Source organism: Suricata suricatta, chromosome 5 (assembly GCF_006229205.1).
Source record: "Suricata suricatta isolate VVHF042 chromosome 5, meerkat_22Aug2017_6uvM2_HiC, whole genome shotgun sequence".
Taxonomy (NCBI): domain Eukaryota; kingdom Metazoa; phylum Chordata; class Mammalia; order Carnivora; family Herpestidae; genus Suricata; species Suricata suricatta.
The window spans coordinates 2,757,577-2,776,255 of NC_043704.1; the positions used below are offsets into that span (position 1 = coordinate 2,757,577).

Sequence of the window (18,679 nt, forward strand, 5' to 3'; positions counted from 1 at the left end):
GCCGGTTTGGGGAGAGCCAGCCCCAGAGTCTACCGCAGGTGCCCCAGCGAGAGCGCCCAAGGGGAACACCTCCACCTCGCGGCCTAAGAGGACCCCGCCCACAAACCCGGGCTTCCCTCTGATTGGACGGGGGACAGGCTACGTTGCATTGATTGGCCAACGCCTGGTGGCGCTCCACCTCCGGAAGCCCCCCCCGGGGAGCCCGCTCTGCGGGTCTGGTTGAGCAGCGGGGAGGTGGAGGCCCCAAGTGCAATCCCCACGGGAAGGCGAGTGGATGCTACCCAGTCGGGTGGGCCCCTCAGGGCAGCCCGGGCAGTGCCCCAAGGCAGAGGGGAGTGGGGAGGGAGGGGGCTTGCAGGGGCTAATCTGCAGAGCTGAGGGGTGCTGTGGCTGGTGGGAAGGCACCAGGCTCTGCTTCCTGAACAGCCTCCTGCCTGCCCCCAGACCCCAGAGAGTCAAGTGCTCTACTGGCCCAGCCAAGAATGGGGACCAGGGAGGCGCTGTTTGTTGAGCAGGTAGAGAAGTGGCAGGAGGGCAGTTGCTGGCTCAGAAGGGACATCTAGGCAGGACTGGGGTCGGTGGAAGGGGCACACCCAAAACCAGCCCCAGGGACCTCAGCCTGATAAGTGCTGTTGGATTCTGGAGCTGTGTGGCCTGGGGCAAGTTACTTAACTCCTCTGGGCCTGCATTTTCCCATTTGTGAAGTGGAGCCGTTACAACACCTTCCTCATAAAAGGAACTGACTTAACATGTAGTTATTGTGAGCTGATACACATAAAACATTCACACCAATACTGGCACATGGGTCACAAACAGGATTTTAAGACAAAGGGAAAAACAGAACACCCTTCTGAAGGTTTCCCGCAGTTAAGAGAAGGTCCCCTTTCTTCCCGTTGACCATGACCCTGTTTCTCAGGGAATCAGAGTGGTGAGAGAGAGCATCCCGGCCTCCCTGGGCCCGGAGCGGAACCGTCCTCCTGCTGGGAACCGGAAGCTCTGGTGCAGACGAGGAAGGAGCAGGCTACACTTTGCTTCTGGAGGCCCAGACTCCCCGTCAGCGTCCTGAGCCGCTCCCTTGGGGTCTGGCCCTGCCCCTTGCTGCTGCCATGTGCCATCGCTGTTCCCGGGGAGCCCGTCCTTCCGGCCAGTGGGTGTGTCGGTTTCCTGGGCGAGCCACACAAATCACCGCAGCTGGGCGTCCTAAAACAGCAGCAATGTATTCTCTCGAAGTTCTGGAGGCTGGAGCCCTGGAATCAGCACCTTCGGGGACTTGCGGTGAGGATCCTCCCCGTGTCTTCTGCTCCCGGTGGCCCCAGGCTCCCTCAGCTTGCAGCTGCTTCTCTGTCTCCAGGGTCGTGACCTTCTCCTCTGTATGAGGTCAAGTCTCCCCCTGCCTCCCCCCATAAGGACCTTTGTGATTACCTCTGGGCCCCGCCAGTGATCCCAGACAATCTCCCCATCCTGATTTCACACCAGCCGCATCATTGTTGCCATAGAAGGTGACATTCACAAGCTCCAGGGAGTAGAGCAGGGACATCTTTGGGGATCTGTGGGTGGGATTACATACTTGGACAATTTCGAGGTATTTAAGAATTGCTGTTGAGCAGCTCTGGGCCTACTTGGGAGAGTCTGATAGAAAGCGGCCGCTAACACATCAGCCCCACAGCACCGGTCCCCTGGGATGGAGGCAGTCAGGTGCAGAGTCACCTCTCCCGGTCCGGACAGGTGCTGTCATGAGCACACACCTTTGTCAGATTGGCCCCAGAACCTGACCTGAAGGTCTTTCCCGTGCTTGTGCGACATTGTCTCCACTTCCCCCCTTTTTCCTGGGGCTCGTGTGGCCTCTGTTCCATTACAGATCTTGCTAAATTAGCCCCTGGACACAAGACCTGTGACATCAAGGCCCAGTATTGTCCTCCCGTCCACCCATGAGAGAAGGTTCCTACGGATTCGGTGAAGACCTCTGTCTCAATCAGCGCTCTCTAGAGAAACGGACCCCACAGGACGTGCATGTACACACAGAGGGAAACTTAGTTCAAGGAGCTGGCTCATGGGATTACACAGGCTTGACAAGTCCACGGCACGCAGGCTGCCCCGGCTGCCGGGGACCCGGGGAGGAGGGGCCGTGGCACCTGCTCAGAGGACATGGCTGCTTCCATTCGGCCTGCGGTGGCTGGGTAGGGGCCACCGTCCTAGCCTGATCCGGCTGCTGGAACACACGATCATACACCGAACAGCTTCTAAAGCGAGAGTGTTGCCTGTGGCTCTGGAGACGGGAAGCCCGAGGTCAGGAGGCCGGCAGGGCCGGGGACAGGCCTCTTCCTCCTCACAGGCTTTCAGCGCAGCCTCACGTGGCAGACGGGTGAGGGAACCCTCTGGGGCCTCCGGTAAGGGCGCCGGTCCCGTGTTGGGGTCCCCTCCCAAATCCTGTGTTCTCACACCGTCATCTTGGGGGTTGGGATTTCAGCATAAATTCTGGGGAGACACAGACCCCCAGGTGGTAGCTCCACCTGCATTACCGACTCTGGTCTCCTTTACTCCAAGTCCGCCAATTTCATGTCAGTTTCATCCAAAAAACACCTTCACAGAAGCCGCTGGAATAACACTTGGACAAATAGCCCCCAGGGCTCAGCCGAGTTGAGACATAAAATTTGCCATTACAACTCCTCTTCTCCTTCAAGGTATTTTTTTTAAACCTTGAGAAGGTCCAATTTTAACCCCACTTTTCTTCCCCAAGGCTCCCCTCACCCCAGCTGCGGCGCCCAGGACAAGTGGGGGCTGTTCAATTAAATCTACCTCACCTTAGGGGATTTCCCAGCTGCTCTGGAAAGGGCTCTGTGGGATTCATTACGTGTGAGCCAGCTCCAGTCGGTGCTCCGCAACGGCTCTGTCCCCACCAGGCCCCGCGGCGGGCGAGTCCTGCCTCCTACGGGCAGTTTCCGCAGGTTCAACGAGCACCTGGGGGCTGCAGGCCTCGCACTCGGGTCGGGCCTGGGCCTCTGTGCTGCGCATTTGTCCGCTCACCGTCCTAGTCCATGCCGGGCACGGGTTTGGGAGGTTCGCTGCGGCGGCAGTCAGGGTGAGCCGATGGCAGTCACGCCCCCGCAGGGCCACAAGTGCACAGCGGACACAGGCCACTCCCGCTTAGGACAATCTGTCCCGCTCTCTTTCTCACACACACTCCCACACCCTGCGGGATGAAAGAAGGGCTATGCGTACACATAGAAGCACCAGAATATGACCAGTCACAACCACAAGAAATATATTTTGAACTTCTCAACCGGCACACACACATCTTCAGCAGCAAATATGCTTGTAACATCAGCGTCTTGTCCCCGGTTAGGGACAAGGGCTGGCCCAGGCCCCCTGCACCACCACACCAGGAAGGAGGTGCGTCTGTCTGAGGCAAGCTTGGAAAATCCAAAGTCGCCCAAATAAAACAATCATTTGAAGAGAAAAAAAAAAGAAACAATGCAAGGAAAGTTGCCCTGATTCTAGGAAGTCTTTTTTTTTTTCATGGTAAAATGAATCATTTATAAAGAGGAAGTGGGCCCTGTTGAAAAATACTTGAAATATTCTCTCAGAGGGAGAAAACAATTCTTCACCATCTTGGCTGGCCTCTGGGTGGGGGGCTTCATTCGCTGCCAGTCCTGGGCCAGCAAGGACCGTGCCTCTTGGGAACCCAAGGCTGAATGCCTGCTGCAGAGGAGAGAAGGAGGCCCGTGACCAACCCAGCCCCGCACAGGCTCCCCGGGGGCGGGGGGAGGGGCTGGCGCACGGGGTCCCCCCGGATCGTCCAGAGACCTTGGAGATCCACATCCTTCGGAGCCCCCGCCATCTTCCACGAGCTTTCCAGCCCGTGTGGAACGTCCAGAGGTCCTGCGCAGCAGGGGACGAGAGGGCCCCCTCGGGGAGGAGCCGGAGCCCTGGGTCCGGCTCCCCCAGGGCAGCCCTACTGTCTGAGGAATGACCATGGCCATGGCTGTCCACGGCAGCTGCTACGGCAGCCGAATGTTCCCACCTTCCTCTGTCCTCACTGGGGAGACATGAGCCTGGAGGAGAACGCCCAGGTGAAGACACTGCTTCCAGCTTTATTTCCTGGCACCAGGCACCGGACCAGCCCCCAGGCACCTGCCCGCCCCCCAGGCGCCTGCCCACCCTCCAAGCGCCTGCCCGCTCCCCAGGCAGCTGCCCACCCCCATCCCAGGCACCTGCCCGCCCCCCCAGGAGCCTTCCCACTCCCCCCAGGCACTTGTCTGCAGAAGTCCAGGGGAGTGAAGGGGGAGGAGGGCGGGGAGAGAAAGTGGCCTGACGCTCACTCAGCGTGTCTGAAAACACTGGAAAGCTGCTTCGCTTTGGCTCCACCTGAACACAGCCTGGTGTGGGCCTGGCACATGCCAAGCCTTGGCAGGTCCTGCTCTGAGCATGTGCCATATTGCAAGCTGGGGAATGCTGGACTTGGGAGGTGGGGGGCATAGAAGTTTCCAGAAACTTGCTGTCAGAAGAAGACGTGGCTTAGCTTGGATGCCATCAACACTGGTTCACCACAAGGGCAGGTGCCACATGGCGTGGGCTGTGGGGGAGGGAGGTGGCTGTGTCCTCGGGGGCTCAGTGCGTGGGTGAGGACAGATGCGTGAGGGCAGGTGGCCGAGGAGCAGAAAGCTGTCCAGAGGAGGGGTCGGGGGTGTGACGGGCGCTGCCAGCTAACGGATGCTTGTGAGAATGAACAGTCCCCAGAATGTTCTGGCAGCAGATAAAGGGTAGGTGTAAGGGCCCAAGGCCTGGTGTGTTTGAGTTGTTCGTACGGCCTAGAAATGCACTGTGAGCTTGTGTGAGTGTGACAGGGTATGTGTGAGTGGATGTGAGCTGGTGGGAGTGACAGGTATGGTGTGTGGCTGAGTGTGAGCTGTGGGCATGTGAACGGGAGTGTGTGAGTGTGAACAGGGGGCTGCAGGCAGTTATGTATGTGAATGAGCATAAGCTGTGAATGTGAATGCATTCGTAGGTGTGTGAATGAGTGTGAGCAGGGGGGATGTGTGAGCGGGTGTAAGGTGTGTGAACCAGTATGAGCGGGTACGAGCAGGTGTGGGTGTGAATGAGTGTGGGCGGGGGGAGATATGTGAGTTGGTACAGGCGTGAACAAGTGTGAGCAGAGGGGTGTGAGTGTGAGCGGGTGTGCGTGTGTAGGGCAGGCAGAGCTGCAGCAGGCTGCGGTGGTCTCCAGGGCCAGGTGACGGTGGCCGGGAGTGTGGGCTCCCCTCTCCGGACCCGGGGGCACCCGCCAAGTCCTGAGGGCCAGCCTCAGGCAGCCTTGGAGCAAGAAGCTGGGGAAAGCTCCCCGAAGTGGCAGCGGGCATCCTGACCTCGGTCATGCCCAGAATTTGGAGGGTGGACAGAAGGCCCACCGGACACAGCCCCTGACCTGGGCACAGAGGCTGCCCGGGCATGGCTCTGTCTGGAAAGTCCATGTTCCCAGACTTCGTTTTCTTCGGTGAAGCCGATGCTGGGCTGTGTCCCCGCCCCACGCACGCGCCCCACGGCCCTGGGACGCACGGGGAGCACCTTTTCACCGCTGGGATGTTGCTCCACAGATGCACGGCGTTCTGGACGGTTCTGCCACAGACGTCCTGGATGGTCACGGGGTCGGTCTGAGGGAGGGAGAGATGGGCTGTGGCTCAGGGTGACCCGGAATGACCTCCGCCACCTTTCTAGAAGGACTCAGTCACCGCTGCTTACACCTCACACCCGCTTTCTTATAAATCACCTTCTGAGGGAAAGAGGCTGAGACACCACTAAAACCTTTAACCAGTAGGCTTTCCATCCCCAGGGGTCACGGAGAGCAGGGATTCCCCCGCTCAGAGGTGCATTTCCCTGAAAGACAGAGAGGTCCTTTGTCTTTGAGCCAAGCGTCTGTTTGCCTCCGGAAGATTTGAGCTTTGCTGGCAGACCAAGGTTTTCTACGGTGCAGGTGTTTCAGGAGGCAAGCGGGCTGCCTGGACCCTGGGGTCCCAGTCTCCGTAGAAGGCTCTGGAAGGATGTGGGGCTGGGGGTGTGGGGAGACAGACGTTTCACCAATGGGAGGGAGATTCATGGAAGGGAGAGAGGCGTAGAGGAGAAACTGAGGCAAGAAGCGACCTGGTCCCTGACACCCAACATGAGGTAGGCTGACGCCCCCCCCTCCCACCGCGTGGACTCAGGGAGCCACAGAATCCCATAAGGACCGTTCCCAAGCCCACCCCCCTCCGTGGACACACCAGCCTTCAGTACCAGACACCTCGGGGAAGACACTCACATAGATGGCCCGGCACTCACCAGAGCCGAAAGAGCACGTCTAGATTTCCCCTACCTTCGGCATGAACGATGTTCCACATGAGAGCAGAGCCATGGCACAAAACATGGGAAGGCCCCTTCCTGGCCTTCTGAGGTGGGACCAGGTGGGACCTCCCAAACGCGTGTGCAACGCCATCCGAAGTCATTATGCTCGCTGGCCTCTGCGCGTGCCCAGAACGCACCCAGGCTTGGAACCTGCACCTGTCCCTTGTTCACACATTTGCTCGTCTGTCTCTGCACTGATGATGCAGGCTACAAACCTGCCCTGGCTGATTCCAGGTGCCTGTACTGCTGTTTAAAAAGTTCCAGACTTCCTAATGAGGACAATGGCCACGGATGTGGAGGAAAGCAGAAGAATCACGGGAACGCTTTGCTCAGCCCTGTGAGAATGACTTTTAAAACTACTGATTCACAGGGGGGTCCCTGGGGGGCTCAGTCAGTTAAGCGTCAACTTTGGCTCAGGTCAGGATCTCATGGTTCGCGGGTTCAAGCCCCACGTCGGGCTCTGTGCTGACAGCTCAGAGCCCGGAGGCTGCTTCAGATTCTGTCTCCCTCTTTCTCTGCCCTTCCCCCACTCTTGCTCTGTCTCTCTCAGAAATAAACAAACATTAAAAATAAATTTAAAAACCCCCTACAATTTACAGGTTGTATTCTAGAAGAACATAATTACCAAACTGGTTTCAGAAAGGACGGGAAACCCAGTTTTCCCCAGAGGAGCCCCCCCGTTTCAGCGCGGCGGCGGCATCAGTCAAACCCCCCACTTCGTGGGAGAACCGGGGCTTCAAACAGCGTCAGGAAGCAAGTTCCACGTCCAGGCGCGAAGGGGCAGGGACCGAGGCGTAGGACCACCCGCGGCTCTCTTGTGCCGCTCACGGCCAAGGGCCCAGAGGGAACGTCGGCCAGCATTCAGAACCCCGTTAGGGAGCCTTACGCCCACCTGAGTGGGTTTCTCCCAGGAGCGGACGCTCTTCCTTACCAGGACCCTGATCAGTGTGTTGTGTCCTCTTCATCGACCAACAGGAGAAAACCGCCTCATTGTCTCCACAGATGTGAAAAAGAATGTTTGACAGAATCCAACCACTTTTTGTTTTTTAGGCCCAGTGCAGAGCCCAACACGGGGGCTTGTACCCACGAGATCAAGACCTCAGCTGAGATCAAAAGTCGATTGCCTAAGCGACTGAGCTGCCCAACAACTATTCTTGATGAAATTAGTCAAAAACATGGGAATCTCTGGAAACTTCTGGAAAATTCCTCAGCATAAGGTACTCTACCTCAAGCTAAAAGCCGGCACCAGCTTCGTAGGGAACGGCTGAAAACGTTTAGGTAGAAGTTGGAAACAAGACAGGGGGGACCGTCACTGCCGAGACCCCTCATTGTCTGAGAGGCGCCTGCCCCACAGGACGAGAGAAAGGTGTCTCAGGGGTAAAGTCAGAAGGAAAAATATCACTCTTTGCGGAGGATCAGCTCAAATGGCCAGAAAGTCCGATCGGATGGACTGAAAATGACGGGACCACATGCAGTGGCCCGATGAGGCGGCAGGAGCGAAAGGAAAGCACAGAGATCAGTGTGTTGTGTGCCCATCACGACCAGTCAGACGGCTAAGCGGAGGGTCCCGATTCGGGGGGGGGGGGAGGAAGGCGCAGTGACACACGGGGGCGACGCAGCAAGCCTGCGCGGGGCAGCCCGACCCTGTGGACCCCGCGTCCCTGCGGGGGGCTGGGACAGCCCGACGGGGCAGGTGGGCACAGCAGGGAGCGCGGCACAACTTGGTCCAGCAGCGGCACTTCTGGAACCGTCCCACGGGTGTCCCCACACACGCCCCGTGGGGCGGTCTCATTTGTCAGACTGCAAGACCACAGCAGCCCATTCTCACTAAGGGGAACAAATCAAATATGTTGTTTACTCCCACACAAAGTAAACCCGCCCAGAACGGACCCGGCGAGGGGACAGGGCGGGCCGGGCAGCAAGGACACTTTATGCCCGGAGTCTGCAAGCATCTGAGCGTTGGGCAGACGGGCTGAGAGGGGGGCGCTGGGCCGCCGGACCCGAGCCGGTCAACCCAGGACGGCCGCTGTGCAGGTCAGGATTTGGGTCGATGGAGAGAAGACACAGGCTGTCAGTGAGTGTGTGCGTGTTGCGTGTGCACCTGTGTGCACCACGTACTGTGTGCATGTGTGGTGTGGTGCGTCTGCGCGTGCAGGTGTGCGTATGCGGTGTGCGGGAGTGTGTGCGCCGTGTGACGTGTGTGGTGTGTGATGTGTGGCGTGGGCCTGTGCGCAGCGTGTACCGAGATGTGCGTGTGCACGAACGAGGAACCCCCCACTGGCGGGTCCGGAAGGGCAGGAGCAGGGGGCAGGGGACGTCGCCAAGGCCCCCTTGAAGCGTCCGGAGGTGGAAAGGAGGCTCCGGGGCGGGCTGGGAAGAAGTGGACATGTCCCCGGGGGAGCCCCCCGACCCGCCCCCGACCGGCCCCCGGACCGCAGCGCGGCACACACCTCCAGGAAGCGGGTGGCTGTGGCGTGGTCCTCCTGGGTCAGCACCAGGTTGTCCACGAACGCCCAGAAGAAGGGCCGCGGGCAGGCCGGCCGGGGCCGCGCGTACTGCAGGATGCGGTGGAACTGGAGCAGGTACCACGCTGCGGGAGGGGTGGACGGGGCGTGTGGGCTCTGCCCCCGGGGATGCGGCAGAGGGCGCGGGGGGACCGCCCGACCCGGTGCCCGCCTCTCCCCAGGGGGCAGCCCTGTCTCCTTCGGAGCAACTGAGCCTCCAGGGCTCGGGGTCGCTGTGGCCTGAGCGTGGGCCCCCACCCCACATCACGTGGGGACAGAGGCGCACGTGCCTGTCCTCCCACAAATGACCCCACTCGGAGGACCGGCCACAGGGACTCAGCACTGCAAGGCAGGGGAGGGGCAGCCTCCGGGTGACCAACTCCACTCTTGTCTGTGGCTGTGGCTGTGGCTGTGGCCTCACAGGGTCACAACCAGTAAACTACTCACTGACGGGACAAGCTCCTCACGGCGGTGACACTTCAGGACGGCTGCTTTCCAAGCAGACACCTGGCAGCTTCCGCCAGACTTGGGGGGCACGCATATGGGTCCGGGGACCAGAGGGCTGGGGACTGTGCGCAGACCGTGGTCTCTTACCGGGAGGGCGGGCACAGGCGTGGCCGATGGGGGGCGTGGAGCCGTACACGAGGTCGAAGGGCCCCCATCCTTCCACCTGCAGGACACGGACACACAGGAGGGAGGTGCGGATGGCCTGCCCGGCGGGCGGCTCGTGGCACCGAACGGCCCCCAGGCAGCTGCCAGCTTGTGCGCCCAGGGGAGTGGCTCGCAATGGGGCTGAGCCCCCACGGCGCCCCGGCGGGAGCAGGGAGGCCCCCCGGGTCACACCACTGGTCTCAGGGACGCGTGGAGCCCGGCCTCCGTCACCCGAGGGGAGGCCAGCCCCCCGCAGGGCATGGGAGTGTGAGGCGAGCCAGGTGCTGGCCTTGCAGGCCGACCCCCGGGCCACACCCCGACCCCCCAGGATTCATGCGGATCTCCCGTGAGTTGCTAGAAAACGTAAGACGTGCACCTGGCATGGCAGCGGGAGCGGACCGCCTTCCCTGCCCGGCGGGCGGGGCTGTGACACAGCAGCAGACAGCCGGTCACTGCCGGAGGTGGCGGAAGACAAAGCCCGCCCCTCCAACCGTGCCTGGGAGGACAAGGGCACTCCTGACCCACAAAGTGACCCACGTGTGCCTCTCCTGAAGGACCCAAGGGACTCCCATTAATGACAATCGTAGTCCTTGTCATTCTACTAATGAGAAATTAGCGAGAGACCGAGGTAGTGGGGTCCTGCAGCACAGCAGACTCCTGCTTCCCTGGATGGTCCCCCAACTGCGTGACCAAAGCCTGCGGACTGTGGGGGGCCCTGGCACCTGCTTTTCTCCAGCACGTCCCCCGTGTCCCTGAGAGCTACTGGTGGCGTCTGGGCACTGGCCTCCGTCATGGACGAGGCGTGGGGGGAGGGGCTGGCCGTCCCCGACAAGCAGCCCCACGGTCACCCGCTGACCCCGGTGCGGGGTGCAGGGAGCAGCTCATAGAGAAGAAACCAGCCTCAGTGGGAACACCCCGTCCCACCGCCAGCTGCCTGCCCCCCACCAGCCATGGGAGAACAGAAGCCCACCTGAGCTTTAAATCTGCCCAGAAACCCAGAGCCAGGAGCAGGAGGCAGCGGCCACCCCCATCTCCAGGAGGGGCTGCGCAGCACAGCCCGTGTCACAGGCCTCCTGGGGAGACTGGGGTCAGAAGGGGGTGTGGGGGCGCTCGGCGAGGCTGCACACACGGAGTCGTGATGGCTACGGTCTCGGTGTCACCCGCTGCTAGGGTCTCGGTGTCACCCGCTGCTATGGCCACAGTGTCACCCACTGCTATGGTCACACTGTCACCCACTGCTATGGCCACAGTGTCACCCGCTGCTATGGTCACAATGTCATCTGCTGCTACGGTCATGCTGTCACCCACTGCTACGGTCATGCTGTCACCCACTGCTACAGCCATGGTGTCACCTGCTGCTACAGTCATGGTGTCACCCGCTGCTACGGTCATGCTGTCACCCGCTGCTATGGTCACAGTGTCACCCACTGCTACAGCCACAATGTCACCCGCTGCTACAGTCTCAGTGTCACCAACTGCTACGGTCATGCTGTCACTCACTGCTATGGTCATACTGTCACCCACTGCTACAGCCATGGTGTCACCTGCTGCTACAGTCATGGTGTCACCCACTGCTATGGTCATGCTGTCACCCACTGCTATGGTCACGCTGTCACCCACTGCTACGGTCACGGTGTCACCTGCTGCTACAGTCACAGTGTCACCTGCTGCTACAATCATGGTGTCACCTGCTGCTATGGTCATGGTGTCACCCGCTGCTACGGTCTTGGTGTCACCTGATGGTATGCCCCAGTTGTCACTGGCTGCTATGGTCACGCTGTCACCCGCTGCTATGGGCATGCTGTCACCCACTGCTACAGTCACGCTGTCACCCACTGCTATGGGCATGCTGTCATCCACTGCTACGGCCACGATGTCACCCTCTGCTATGGCTTCGGTGTCACCATTGCTAGGGTCTCACTGTCACTTGCTGCTACGGTCACGATGTCATCCACTGCTATGGTCATGCTGTCACCCACTGCTACAGTCTTGGTGTCAACCACGGCTATGGTCATGGTGTCACCCACTGCTACTGTCTCGCTGTCACCCGCTGCTACAGTCTCAGTGTCACCCACTGCTGCGGTCTCATTGTCACCCATGGCTACAGTCACGATGTCACCCACTGCTGTGGTCACGGTGTCACCCACTGGTGTGGTGTCAGGCGTCACACATTGCTATGGTAACAGGTGTCACATGTTGACGTAATAGGTGTCACACGCTGCTACAAAAAACAGGTTTCAGTGTTACTATCAGAAATAGAGGTCCCATGTTGCAGCTGATAGGAGGTGTCACATGTTACCATTGCTAGTAGAGGCCACACTGTTGCTGAGAACACGGGGTCCCACACTGCTACTGATAACGGGGGCACCTACTGCTATTGAGAGCAGGCCTCACTAAGGAGGACGGGGTGTCTGGGAGGCTTAGCTGGTGTGCAGGGAGGTGTCCGGGCGTCCCCAGCAGCCCCGCTACAGGGGAGGCCCCGTGTTGCCAACATGTCTCACACCTTGCCCTGCCCCGAGGGCAGACTCCAGCCCTGGGAGCGGGCGGGATGGGCAGGCTCACAGGGATGGGGTGAGGGCGGGCTGTGGGGTCTTGGATGAAGTTTAAGGTTGTGGGGTTCAGGTGTGCCCTGCCTCCCCAAGAGACCGGTCCTGGCCTCTGGGCAGGGGAGCCCCAAGTTAGACAAGGCTGCGGGGCTTCCCCAGAGGGGGGTCTAGCTCCCAGACCACGGGCTCCCGGCCCCATGGGGAGTGGAGTGGTGAGGTCCTGGCCGGCCCTGACAGAGCAGAGCCCCCACGTCTGCTCCTCTTTCTGTTCAGCCCACCCCTGACGGCCAGCACTCCCCGCCCCAGACCCTCTGCCCACAGGTGGTGGCTGTCAGGACCCTGGGCTCTAATCCTGTCTCCTGGGCCCAGAGACCGAAGGACCAGGCCCTCCTGTCCCGAGGCCACCAGCCCCTTCCCATCTGCCTCCAAGGGCTCCTGGCCCAACTGGGTGCCTGTGAGTCATTTTTTAGGCACTTCCTCCAAGGTCACTGTCTGGGACAGCAGGAAACAGCCTTCAAGGGAACCAGAACATTCCAGGCTATGTTCGGAGGATGCCCCCAAGCAGTGACTGGCCATTCAGTTCACAACTTTAACTGGGGGGGCTCATCCCCTTGTTGGTGCTCACGGATTACAGCACGAGAACGGGAGTTCTGGCCCGTCGCTCCTGCCTCCCACGTGGAGGCCGCCGGAACACACCTCCGGCCTCTCCCACTGCCTGTGGGCGCCGTTCCTGTGGGCCCCCACGCACGCCCGGGCTCGGGGACCCCCGCCGGGTGTCCTGTGGGCCCCCACGCACGCCCGGGCTCGGGGACCCCCCCACATGTCTCGCACACCTCCAGAGGCACACAACGGCACTTACATCCCTCCTCACTACGTCGGTGACATCATCCAAGTGTTTCAGTCTTCCTGGGTCAGAACCGTTTTCCAAGAAGCCCAAACTCGTTAGCTCTGCGTGGGGAGAAAAGGGGGGGCTCAGAAGGGCCAGCGTCGACGTTGACTCCACGTGGAATCCAAAGGCCCAGGGTTGGTTAGAAGACATGTCTGCCATTAATGAGCAAACTGTCTTCTCAAGGACCGGACACGGGCAGGAAGGACCAAGGTGTCTGCACTGCGCGCTAAGCAGCAAACTCCGTGAGTTCTGATTTAAGAAAGTCAAGCAATTTGTTACAACACCAGGCCTCCCTGGGCTGCTGGCTCGCGCTCTGGGCTAGGAAGCCCACCAGGCCGTGGTGTCCGCGCCGGTGCCCCCCAGCCTGGCTGGATGACATGGCGGGTGGGAGCTGCAGGCCCTGTAACAGCCTCGGAGATCTTGGGCCCGGGAGCGGGAAGACAAGTTCAGAAAGGACCTTACAATCGGAAGTAGGAGGTGCATTGTCTGGGTGGGGAGTCAAGCAGGGGTGGCCTGGGGTCGTGACTCCTGCGCCCCTCCAGCTCGCAGGCTGTGCCCACTCTGTGAGCCTCACAGACCCAGGGGCACAGGGGGCCGCTGTGAGCTCGGTCCACAAGGCAGGCGGCACAGTGCCAGCAGCGGGGCGCATGCCGACTCCATCTGGCCAGAGACTAAGGAACGTTTTCATGGATTCTTCTTCTGTCTGCTGGGTCCAGAAGCCTCCACAGGGTTTCCAAGGCACCAGCAGGTGGGGGCCAGTGCAGGGCCCGGGTGTGTGTGTGTGTGTGTGTGTGTGTGTGTGTGTGTGTGTGGAGGGTGGGGAGGACAGGGCAGGACTGCATCACGTGGCCGGCCGGGGCAGGCTGGGACATCTGGGTAGAGGGAAGGGCAGGGGGCCCTGTGGGGCCATCAGGGGCGTGGAGGTCTCTGGGGTGGACTTCAGTGTTGGGTGGCCGTGGGCAGTGCGTGGCCTGGACCGCCCACCTCCGCGGAGAGCCCATGCCCCTCGGCCCTGTTCATGGCATTTCACATCCACATGTGCTCCCTGCATTTTCCGGCAGTTCTGGAGGTCTGCGCTCCTGCCGCCCCTGGCCCCTCCCTGAACACACACGGGAGCCCCTGTGCACCTCCCTTCGGGGCAGCCTGGCCTGAGCTGGCCACACTCACCGTCCCTGATGTCTCCAAACAGGGTCAGCACCCGGACCGGCTGCCTCTTCCACTCGGGCACTGTTTTGTAGGTCTCCAGCCCAGCCCCCTGTTGAAAACACAGTTCTCGCGGTCATAGAGCCCTTGAGGACAAGTGACATTCCTTCTGCCCCAGCAGAGGCACTTTCCCTCGGGGGAGATCCCCCTGAAGGTGCCTTCAAGGCAGGTTGGCCCCCAGGCCCGGGCTCTGGCCCCGACCCCCACCCGGCTGTCTCTAGCACAGGGAAGGCAGGTGCCAGGGGCTTTCCCTGATGGTGAAGGATGAGAATTCTATCCCGAGAGGAAAGACTTCCTCTGGATTTCTTGGGGGTCCTGGACGTGTGCAGCAGGGGGACCCCGATCCACTTCCTCAGTGTGGGCTCCCAGCTGTCTGGCGGCCCTCACGCCTGCTGGCTGAGGACAAAGGACCCGAAAGCCCGTGGGCAACCCCCCCTCCTTCCAGGATGCCCACTTGTAAAATAAGCACCTAGACCCCCACCCCCTGGAGCCTGCACTGGGCTTCAACCTGCCCAACTGGCAGGGACCAGACCTGAGCGGGAGACCCCGAGCCATGCGGGGAAGGGTCTGCCTGTGGCTGAGCCGACGGGCTGGGGGGCTGGCGTGAGGAGGGCAGCGGCCCAGCCCGGTACGGCTCTGATGGACACTGGGGGCATCCTGGTCCCCTCCGCTGTGACTGTGGGAGGGGAGTTCTGTCCTCCCCACCCCCAGCACTGGGGCCTTAAGGACACTTGTGAACTTCAACTGCTTTTCCATTTGAAAGGAAACTTCCTGTGGCTGGTGAGCAGGGGTGGAGGGGGCAGTCCTAGCCCCAGGAGAGAGGGGTGCCCCAGGGTCAGCACACCCCCCCCTTCCGGCACCCCAGCCCCTCCAGTGAGAGCCAGCATGGGCACACCCAGGTGGGCATGGACAGCCGTCTCCCTGCACCTGCTTCCCATCAAACAGCAGCCAGAGGCTGAGAGAGAAGGAGAGGCTGAAGGGGGGCCTAGTTCTGTGGACCTATGTGTGGGCCCCAATGTGCACCTGCTTACCCAGGGTGGTCCCTCTTGTGCCTCAGTTTCCCGGGGCGGCCAGAGCAGTGGACATAAACTGTGGCTGCAAACCACTACCACATTTTTATGTGCAGGCCCCAAGTCCCAGGTCCGGGTGTGACAGGTCCGGCTCCCTCTGGGGGCTCTCAGGGAGGGCCCTCCCGCCTCTCCCGAGCTTCCTCTGTGCTGGCCCCCCGCCCTGGGCTGGAAGACGGTGCCTCCAGCCCCTCCCCAGTGCCACGTGGGCAGCCCCCCCCAGGTATCCCCGTCCCCCTCTCCTGTCCCTTGTGACACCTGTCCCCTCACTTCACCCCACTTGGGAGGATCTCAGCTCCCAGGCACCGGGGGCCAGGACTTGGAGGCACAGGGCAACCCACTTTGGTGGGCCCATGGGTGTGCCTGCCTCACGGCTCCTGGCCTCCACGCTCAAGAGCCCCAAAGCTGTGCCCTGAGCCGGTGCCCCAAGCCTGTACCCTGAGTCTGTGCCCCGAGTCTGTGCCCCGCGTCCATGCCCCATCTGTGCCCACTGACGAGGTGTTTGTGCCCACTTGCTGGGCCTGGAGGCACACCTCTGCTGCCCACCTCCTGCCTGCTACAGATCCCTCACTCCCTGGCTGGGAAGATGTAGAACTGCCATGCCAGGGTCACTGCCACCAACCAGAGGCCCTCGCGGAGCCCAGACTGAAGAGGACGGGAGAACGAGCGTCTGGGTGGACTCCGTCGTTGCTGTCAGCGCGGGTGGCATCGGCAGCCGGCCGCGAACACTGATGGTCAGAACCCACGTGCTCCCCGGAAGCCCCGAAGCCCTTACCGACTCGCGGTCACAGAAGGCCTTCAGCCAGCCCCGCCACTTCCTGCGCCGCTGCAGGAGGCCGCTGCGGGGGAAGGGCAGACACAGGAAGCACACCCAGTTACTCATGGCTTGGACCCTCCCCGAGGTCCCCGGGCCGACCAGCGTGTCCACGCACTCGAAGCAGTAGCATCTGGAGCCAAACAGGAGACACAGTGACTGAGATGACACCCCTCGGGCCACCTGGCAGAGGGGCGCCTGTTCCCTGCTCTGGAGCGAGGGAAGGAAGCCACCCAGGGGCTGGTGGGCACGGGGCAGGGGTGAGGGGGCACGGACACCCGGGAAGGGAGTCCAGTCCGTCTCAGGGGCCTCGAGGGACAGGAGGGAGCCATCTGCGGACTGTGAGGTGGGGGCACCAGTCTCTCCACCTCCAGAGCCTGCAGGAAGTCAGCATCGGGGAAGGGCCACGCTGGCCCCTGCCTGTGACCACCAGCCCCAGGGACAGGGGCCTCCCCCCTTCCCTGCATGCCCACGAGGGAGCTGCCCATCCAGGCGGTAACAGGAAGAACAAGACAGATCAGGAGCGCAAATCTTTCGACGCCCCGCCTCCCACATGTGAAGGCTCTGCCCCGAACAGCGTATCTGGGATGGAAACGGGAAGCTCAAGGGGAACTCCTCTTGGGGGGACGTCCCCCACGCGGGGACGAGGGGCCCCAGGGCAGGAGAGCTGGGCGGTGGGCGGGGGCTCACCGGGTGCAGTCAGGGTTCTCGCAGATGAGTAGCGTGTCCCCTGAGCAGCAGATGGAGCAGTAGGACTGGTACCCGTCATCGTCATACAGGAGCAGGCGGTCCAGGAACTTGTCCTGGGCGAGGGGTGGGGTCGGCTGGTGCCTCCGCTGCTCTCGGGGCTCCCGGGCTCCCAGCCTCTCCCCCTGCCCCCCCCCCGCCCCCCCCCCCCCCCCCCCCCCCCGCCCCCCCCCCCCCCCCCCCCCCCCCCCCGCCACCCCGCCACCCCGCTCACCTTGCACGGAGCGCACATCCCTCCCTCAAACAGAGGGTGCTGCGTGTACACCTGGAGGCTCCCGCAGCAGAGGCAGATGTCTAAGGTGCACCCAAAGGACAGCGCGTGTCACGACACCAGCAAACAGAGCGACAGCTTAGGAATAAATTTAACAAAGGGAGCACAAGACCCGTATGATGCAAACCACAGGACGGTGTGGAAAGAAATGAAAATCTAGAAGACACCGCGGTTAAAATGCCAGGCCTCCCCGGGGGGGCCGCAGCCCCCTCTCAAAATCCCTGCTGGCTTTTTTTAATTTTTTGCCAAAAATTGACGAACTGATCCTGAAATGCACATAGAAATGCCAGGGATCCAGACCAGCAAACCCACAGGGAGAGAACGCGGATTCCCGGCTGCCCGGTGTTGGGGGGGGGCGCGGGCAGTGGCAGGGGTGGGGAGTGACTGTTAACGGGCACAGGGTCTCTCTTGGGGGTGCTGAAAAGCCCTAGAAGTGGCTGCACAGCTCTGTAAATGTACCGGGAGACGCCGGGTGGGGGCAGGGGGCTGAGCGGGCCCCTCCCCACAGCAACCGAGGCTTTTCCGGAGCTGCTGCGCCGCAGCCCGGCAAGTGCTCACCTTCTATGTCCCTCTGGTTAACCTTGACCTCATAGGCAATGAGCTCTGCAAAGGAAACAAGAAGGGGTCCTTCCCTCTCCTGCCTTTTTCTAAAGTAAAGGGGGCCCAGAAGTGCCACGTGATGTCCCCCGGAGCGGAGGGGGTTGCTGGGTGGCGTGTGACTGCCCAGGCCCAGGGCTGAGACCCTGAGGGAGCTCTCACCTCTGCGGGGCCCTGGCGAAGCCGGGGGCGACAGCTCGCTGGAGCTCAGCAGGACGGTCTCCGGCTCCAGGACTGGGGACCCCGCACCACAAACACCACATGTGCAAACAGAGGAAACAGAGGGAGAAGATGGGTCATTGGCCGCTGCCACCAGGCCCCGCCCACCTCCTGTGGTGACACCGGTCCCTGTGGACCCAGGAGACCCGGGACCCAAGGCCAGGGAGACCTGTGGCAGCGCCAATCTGGATGGGGCTTTGTGGTGTTCCCAGGGACACGTCCCTCCCTGCCCAGGCCCCTGCCACAGTGGCGGGCTAGGTGGGCTTCTCCCCACAAAGGGGGGTCCTTCGCAGCTGTGGGTCCCTCGGACACCCCCACGCTCTCCCCTCCCACTGTGTCCCCAGACCATAGCTGGCGGTCTCCCCGGGAGGCCACCCTGCGGGAGGCTGGGAGGGGTAGAGAGGGCTCACGGATCTCGCAGCTGGCCTGCGGCCGGTCAGGGTCTGAGCCGTCCAGGGTCTCCACGCTCAGGGTCCCCTGGGAGGAGAGGGCCATGACACCAGGGAAAGGGGCTTCCCAGAAAGCAGCAGGAGAGGGGTGGGGTGGAAGGACTGGGGGCCACAGGCACAGACCCACAGAGGAGGCCTTTTGGGGGGAGCGGGGGCGTGCAGGGTTTCCACGTGACGTGCGGGGGCGGGAAGGCGCGGAGGAGGGGCGAGGAAGCCCTCATTGCCAGCGGGTGAAAGGTGAGGGGCTCAGGCGGATGGTCCTGCTGGGTGCGGGGGGGGGGGGGGGGGGGGGGGGGGGGGGGGGGGGGGGGGGGGGGGGGGGGGGGGGGGGGGGGGGGGGGGGGGGG

At 61.9% G+C, this 18,679-nt stretch overlaps 1 protein-coding gene across 1 annotated transcript; it reads right to left on the reverse strand.

Moving 5' to 3' along the window:
* Nucleotides 1-3,483: 3,483 nt before the first annotated feature.
* DNMT3L (DNA methyltransferase 3 like) lies at nt 3,484-17,083 on the reverse strand. Its single transcript, XM_029938863.1, has 9 exons — nt 17,011-17,083; nt 16,740-16,852; nt 16,011-16,182; nt 14,133-14,220; nt 12,936-13,024; nt 9,474-9,549; nt 8,826-8,965; nt 5,563-5,648; nt 3,484-3,699 (listed from the first exon to the last, which is right to left on the reverse strand). The coding sequence occupies exons 1-9, from the start codon at nt 17,026-17,028 to the stop codon at nt 3,534-3,536; spliced, it is 948 nt and encodes a 315-aa protein (XP_029794723.1). The 5' UTR covers nt 17,029-17,083; the 3' UTR covers nt 3,484-3,533.
* Between the last annotated feature and the right edge of the window lie 1,596 nt (nt 17,084-18,679).